The 7,697-nt window shown below is 37.0% G+C and overlaps 1 protein-coding gene across 1 annotated transcript in view; it reads left to right on the forward strand.

The window, feature by feature from the left end:
- FGD4 (FYVE, RhoGEF and PH domain containing 4) overlaps nucleotides 1–6,930 on the forward strand; it is a 57,408-nt gene extending 50,478 nt beyond the window's left edge. The window contains exon 17 of the mRNA XM_058805239.1: nucleotides 34–6,930. Coding sequence (XP_058661222.1) covers nucleotides 34–291 — 258 coding nt within the window. The 3' untranslated portion in view covers nucleotides 292–6,930. The remainder of the gene's footprint in view (nucleotides 1–33) is intronic.
- The last annotated feature ends 767 nt before the right edge of the window (nucleotides 6,931–7,697 follow it).

Raw genomic sequence — 7,697 nt, forward strand, 5'->3', positions numbered from 1 at the left:
TAAAAAATAACAACTTCTTATTCTTCTTCTTAGGATGTGAAAGCTCTGGCTACAATTCCTCTTCTGGGCTACACAGTGGATGACACCCCAAAAAGTGCTGACCTCCCCCACAGCTTCAAACTGACCCAGTCCAAGTCTGTGCACAGCTTTGCTGCAGACAACGAGGAACTGAAACAGAAGTGGCTCAAAGTTATCCATTTAGCTGTCAAAGGTGAGACACCAGAATGTCAAAATGAACTGCAAGTGAATTTAGAAGAGCAGCCTGAATCTTCTAAAAGATCTGAATGCTGAAGCACAGGAACACATGGCATTTTTAAAAATTTTTAGTTGAAATTGTGGTTAACCTTTGTGTTAACCTTTCTTTGCTCAATCAAGGAAAAAAAAAAAGAAAAACTTCCTACTACCGTACACATCTTGGCACTTTATGTTTGGGAAAGAATTCTGGTCTTTTTAGGGATCTTTTTCTTATATTTATGTTCTGTCAATAAAAGTGATGTACAGGTCCATTTCAGAGACTTTTAAAAAAAATGTGAATGCTATTAAAAATACTTACTAACTTTACTGTACTACTTGTTCGTTGTAATGCAATTTTTTTAAAATCCAGTTGCTCTTCAGTTAACATTTAAGAATGCAAATATTTGAAGCCTCCTACTTACATGTTAGGACTTGCAACAGGATAAAAGATATACCTCCACATTGCCAAAATAGATCTGTACTTAAATATGCAGGGACAGTTTGGTTCAATGTATGTAGTTTATAGATTGATTTCCACAGTTCTGTACATATGTTGTATTCACTTGTATCTTTTTAATTAAAGTAATGCAAATTGCTTTCACAGGTATATTGGCTTTTAAGGTTTCAATTTATCAAGGAAACAATCTAATGATTTTCAATGTAGAAATAAATACCTAAAATATGAGAAAACTATATATAATATATGTACAGTATTAAAAATGTACAATACTTGATTATTGCTTTGATTTCATGATACTGGGTTCTTATTAGTGAATAATTTATTTTTTAAAAAGCATGTTTTCTATTTGAAATTAAACACAGTCCTAAATTGAAAAATACTGTTCAGTGATTTGTTTTAATAGCTGACACTTAATGATCTTGACATTTTTATGCATCAAAGAATTGACAGTAATGTAAGTGGCATGCAATGGACAAATGAGTTCCAGTTGTGTTTAAACAAGTAGTCGCTTTTCTTCAGTGTCCTATCACTGTTAGCTTTTAAGAGTGCAGTAGTTTGTTGCTCAAATGCAGTATGTGGTTTGAGAAAAGCAACAGATTCTAGTAACCTTCTGGGAATGTGTCTTTTTGCTATTATGCTTATTGGAGCAAAAGAAGAATTTGAACTTCAGTTTTTTAATTTTTGTAGAAGATTAGGTATTGTAATGCTTATTTATGACAACAATCTTCAAGGATTCTTGTTTTAAAGTGGAGCCTGGTTTATAAAAATTTAGTATGAAATCTGAGCTTGCAAATCTGAAATTTTATGAACTAGCATTATTTCTTTCCTGTTCCTGGGTACAAGGACTCATTGGCTTTACAATATTAAGTTCCTTATGAACTTCCATTCCTATTAGAGTTTTTATACATAGAGACAAATGACTTCCATAAAATTTTTACTTGAGTGAAATATGGCAAACTCAGAGGTAGTGATTGACTATCAAAATCATTGCTGTCTTTCCTTTTTGAAACCCTTTAAGGAAGGAAAATATGTAACTTCTACAATCAGCTTGTCATAAGAACATTCAGAAGTCTTACTTCTCAATAAATCTGCAATCTGTGTTTTAAATCATGTCAAGCTGAAAAGCTCAGGTTCAATTTTGTTAGTAACATGACATTTAAATTGTTGGGTTTTTATGATGAGTTTGCCAAACAAATTATCCACTGAACTCCTACTCCTGCTTTACTCTTTCTGCAACATTATAGGGAAAAAAAAACCCAACTCATTTGCATTTAGCAAGGGATTCATACCTGTTTGTAGTGTCAGGCACACATGAGCATGCAGTTTCATCATTCCTTCATAAAAATATCATGTAAGTTAATGTTAGTGGGATGGATTTTGCTCTCACCTGCACAGATCCAGGATCTACCATATCGTTTAGATTCCACAGCTTTACACCAGTGTTAATAATGATCAGGACACGGTATGGTACTAACTCTCCAGCTGACTTGGTGCATGTCCATTCTGAATTCTCTTCCTTGGGTGCTCCCTGGGTCCAGATTGTTCTGGATATAACCCTGGTATTGCCTTTATCCAATGTGCAAGCTCTTCTGTAATTCTCTTTGGGATTTTTAGTTACTTCTACTGGCAGCTGTGTTTACCTTTAGCAATGGGCAGCTCAAGCCTGGTTTGATTCATGTTGGTGAATACCATCAGGTTTTTGCCCAGGTAATATAAGATCTCCCTAGCTAATACATGTAATCTTACATATACCTTGGCAAGAGAGGGGGGAACATTCAGGTAAGCAAGCAGAACTCTTGGTGGCTATCTTTCCTTCATGGCCATCTCCCAAGAGTGGCTATCTTCTACAAGAGCCTCAAGTGCAATTGTGGGGTATGGAGAGTTGTCTTTCCACATCCCAATGTATAAAAACAGTTTCCCATGGTCAAGGTGTGGAGTATAAAGGAAGAAGTTGCTTTAGAGGAGTTCTCAGATTGGAAGGACTGAGATATAGTGAAAATATGATGATATGACTGTAGAGTCAGTTAGGTTGGAAAAGCCCTCTAAGATCACTGAGCCAACCATTGCCCAGCACTGCCAAGTCCACCACTAAACCATGTCCCTAAGTGCCACTTCCACACACCTTTTAAACACCTTCAGGGATGGTGACTCAACCCTTTCCACAGGCAGCTTGTTCCAATGCTTCACCTCTGTTTTGGTGACAAAATATTTTCTAAAATTCTATCTAAAACTCCCCTGGTGCAACTTCAGGCCATTTCATCTTGTGCTATTGCTTGTTTCTTGGGAGAAGAGACCAATCCCCTCCTTGCCATCATCTCCTTTCAGAGAGTGATAAGGTCCCTCCTAAGCCTTCTTTTCTCCAAGCTGAACACTCCCAGCTCCCCCAGCCACCTCTCACAGGACTTGTGCTCCAGACCCTTCACCAGCTCTTGTTGCCTTTCTCTGGGCCCATTCCAGCACTTCCATGTCCTTCTTATCCTGTCTTTCATGTCCCAGAACTGGACATGGCATTTGAGGCACAGCCTCACCTGTGCCAAGTACAGGGGACAACCACTGTCCTGGTCCTGCTGGCCACACTGTTGCTGGTACAGGGGACAATCACTGCTCTGGTCCTGCTGGCCACACTGTTGGTGGTACAGGGGACACTCTGGTCCTGCTGGCCACACTGTTGCTGGTACAGGGGACAATCACTGCTCTGGTTCTGCTGGCCACACTGTTGCTGGTACAGGCCAGGACACTCTTGGCCTTCTTGCCCACCTGGGCCCACAGCTGGTTCTTGTTCAGCTGCTGTCAAACCAGCACTCCCAGGTCCTTTTCCACCAGGCAGCTTTCCAGCCTTTCTTCCCCAAGCCTGTAGTGCTGCAGGGCTTGTTGTGACCCAGCACTAGGCCTTGTTGAACCTCTTGGAGCTGGCTTGGCCCATTGATCCAGCCTGGATCCCACTGCAGAGCCTTCCTGCCCTCCAGCATCCTACCCAGCTTGGTGCTGTGTAGTACATTCTGTTTCCTCCTGCAAATCTCATCCTAAGCCCGTTCAGTTAAGAGATTAGAAGTAGCAGTTTCTGTGCTGCCTTATTGTTATAGTGGTGTTGAGCAGTTGAAGGTACTTGAATGGCAGCATCTCGCAGATGAAGCCCAGCATCTGGGCACAAGCAGTTTGAAATGGGAGTTGCTTGTTTGGATGTTAGCCTCATGTTTGTTCTCAGCCATTAAATTTTATACAGGATAGCACAGGATATTTTATTTGCCCTAGTGAAACCCATTTGTTTGGTCAGAATTGTTCTCTTCTGAGTCAGAACGCCTTGGCACTCAAATACATGGTTGTATGTGTATTTTGTGGGAAAAGTGTATATTACCAATATTGAAGGACATCCGAAGTTGGAGAAATTCTAAATTTAACCACCCTGTTGCCTTCATTCTCCACAGACAAACCCTCCTAAAACAGCATCCCAAACCTGTGCTTTAAACTGTAAATTATGACTGCAGAGGAACAAATACAAAGTTGTAGTTGCTGTGGCTTTAGAATTATGATGAAAGCAGTGAAATTAAAACCATCATTCTAACAAGGTAGAAACTGTTCCCATTTGAGATAAATTCTTAAATTCTTCAAGGAAAATAAAAAAGGCATTAAATTTGGGAGCATAAAGCTCCATGTGTAAGGAATAAACTGTAACTAAGCATTCATTCATAATGCATGAATGCATGTGAATGGCTCTGCTGAATTATTTAAGTTTTGCAGCTCTTGTGTTCAAGTAATGCTTGTTTCTCAGTTTAAAAGTGATCACTCTTCTGTGTGATATAAAGCAGATAAAAACTTATTTTAGTGGTTTTATCTGAGTTCAACCAGAACAAGACTTAAATTTATCATTCATATTTTTGGATCATAGCAATATATTTTTTGAAATTACTTATTTTTCCCCCTACCATGGGAAAATACTGTATCATGATGTCTGCATGTCTGCACCATTCCTCCAGGCCCTCTAAAAATTCTTTTTTGGTATCAGGTACTCCTGCTTGGTTGAAGAGCTGCTATAAAACCTGTATTATGTAGTATTTTCAAATCCCTTTATGCCAAGTAGTTCTGTTTATTTCTAAGTGTATTTAACTTGTATGTGCAAAAAAGATATTGAGAGTACAAAACATTCTCTTCTATTTGGAAAGAATATTAAACCACTTTAATTGCATGTATATATAGTAGCACCTTTTTATGCAAAACCATCTCAAAGTGCTTTATAAATCTCCTCAAAGATTCTAACTCTTTTTCATAGAAAAGAAGATTTTTATTGCTCATGTTTTTAAGTTATGGATGAAGGCAAGGCACTGATTAAATATAGAGTAAATACACTACCACCTAAGTAAAATTTAGGAGAAATTATAGAAGTATGCTCCACAGACTTCCAAGTGGAGTCAGAAGGAAAAAGAATATTTATATTGAAACAAGTGGGAAAGATGTGGAAACACTTGACAGGTTGTTTGGGTTCCTCACCACATAGCTAGCATAAAAAATCATCAGCTTTTCATTTCAAGGAAAGATTAATTAAAATTAAGAAAGGGTAGTTATTTCTTACCCTGAAGGAAAGACTTTCTGGAAAGAAATAAACATTCCATGTAGAAATAATCCTAAGCAATAACAAAAGGTCTTTCTCCATATAGCTGGTATAAACTAGCATGGGCCTGCTGGAGCTATTATACCCTCAGTGATTTAAATTTACATACAATCTGCCTTACATAATATAAGGACACTTGTGGGAGATGAAACTTCCACCATTAGGGAGCTGATGTGATACCAGGTCTCACCTGGACTCACAGAGCTCAGGTGAAGTTCAGATGGAGGTAATGGATGTAGGGGTGAATGTAAACAACTGGAAATATATATCCAAAATAAATGACTGGAGAGAAGTAATTTCGTGGCAGAACTGACTACCCTTAATGTAAATCCATTCTTAGTCTCTGTGGTGTACTGTTATTTGAAATCTGAAATTAAATACATGGGGTTAATGTTTTTTGCTCTAGTCTGTGGCCCTGTTGGTGTGAGGAATTTATCCAGCTGGTTCTGACACATGGGACTGTAGTATGTTCCTCAGATAGGAGTTTTAATCTGCTAGTCAGATTGTTTCCTAATTCCTTCTCCTTTAACAGATGATAACATTAATTTAATGATTACATATGTGTGTGTATATACACATATGCATATGTATGTGTGTATATGTATATATGTCTATTTATATATTTGAGACTATTATTCAGATGACTTGTTTTCAAGCAGTATTTTACAATCAAAAAAGATACACTGTGCTGCATTCAAAATAGAATGTATAATGATTGTGTTGAGTATGCTTTCCAGAAAAAGATGGAGGTTGATCTGCTATTGTGGCATGTTTACTATTTCAGCCTATAAAAACAAACACACGAGCCCTCACAAACACGCTAATTCCAGTGAGGCATTTCAATCAGCTTCCTTTGAAACCTTGTGATTAAATTTCTACCTAGAATAAACCGTGGCATTTTATTTCACCCTTTCCTCTTCCTAGCACAAGTGAATGTAGAACATGCTTTATTCTCAAAATCCTCAAGCAGTTTTCTTTGAATAAAATATGTTTTCAGCCACTGCTGAACACCAGCCTACTTCTGTTTATAGTTCATCCTCGTAGATTCATTAAGTATTTATGGTGGAAACATTCAGAAAAGAGGGAACTATATCAAAGCATTTTTGCATCTATGTGCCCTGGTATTTTTAAGCCAAATTTGTTGCATGTAGAAAACAGTTTGCAATAGAAATATTATTTTTTCTAGCATTGTATTTTCTATTCTGCAGCTGTTAAGGCAGATTAATACAGTAATTTTAGTGGGAGCTGTATCAGCTGTAATGTTTAACATCAGAATTACAGGCTATACATGTTCCATTTCCCTTCATTATGGAAGCATTTCTGATTTTAATTGCAAAAAGATTTTCTAAAAAATTAAGAATTGGAAGAATTGTAAATTTGTTTCGGTTTTGCAATAAAGTGAATAATGTTAAAAAGGTGAAATACAAATGCCATTGTAAGTTGTGCAAATGTAAGTCGTCATTTTTATGGTTAAGAAATATATGAATGTAAAAATGTTGAAGATATTGTACATATTTTCTGTAATATATGTATATTTGATCCTAAGGTGGGTGGAGAATTGTAAAAATTAAGCACTTTAATTCATGTTGAGTACCTAAAAAGAACAGAAATTTGTATCCTGTAAAATAAAAGCATCATTAAATAAGTATTGCTGGTTGACTAATTTTTTTTGTCCACCTACCCATTTTGCTGATAAAATCTTTAAGCTGTATTTCTTGCTGTGTGTGATGGTGAGGACCAGTTTTGGAACACTGGTATCTAATTTGCTGAAGTGCTGGTTACTCACAAGTATTGCTAAGTTGGTGAAAGATGTATTCTGAGTTTATAAAGGGTGTATTTAATGCTATGGTGTATTTATCCTAGGTAGGAAAGATAAATGACATCTGCACAGTTTGGTCCAGATTTATGTAATGGGAATGTGACCAGGATGTTATATGAGTTCTTTATGGATTTTTGTACCACCATCCCCATAGAAAAGTGCAAAAATAAAGAAATTGTTCAGCAGAGCCCCAAATCTTTCTTAGTATTACTCAATACTAAATGATCAGTGTGATCTCATGCACTGAACTAAAGTGGCGCTGCAAAGCAAAAAATGATCAAGTAATTAGCTGGATGTGCCCTATAACAGTCCAAACCTGGTTGCAGTTGCCTCTGATTTCCATCATCTGCACACATTAAACCTGTTTTGATTGTATCTGATTTATTCTTGGTATTCTTCTGCAGGTGGGCACAGTGTTGCAGAAAACACAGAAACACAAAACAGAGGAAAAGTTACTGTAGTACTTGGTAGTTCCTGATTGGAAAGAATTGCATACAAGAATTTTCGTTTCATTTCTAGATCTTCTTCTCTTTGCACACACCATAAACAAATCAGTATTTGAAATAAGCACTGATTAA

The sequence above is a fragment of the Ammospiza caudacuta genome, chromosome 5 (assembly GCF_027887145.1).
Source record: "Ammospiza caudacuta isolate bAmmCau1 chromosome 5, bAmmCau1.pri, whole genome shotgun sequence".
Taxonomy (NCBI): domain Eukaryota; kingdom Metazoa; phylum Chordata; class Aves; order Passeriformes; family Passerellidae; genus Ammospiza; species Ammospiza caudacuta.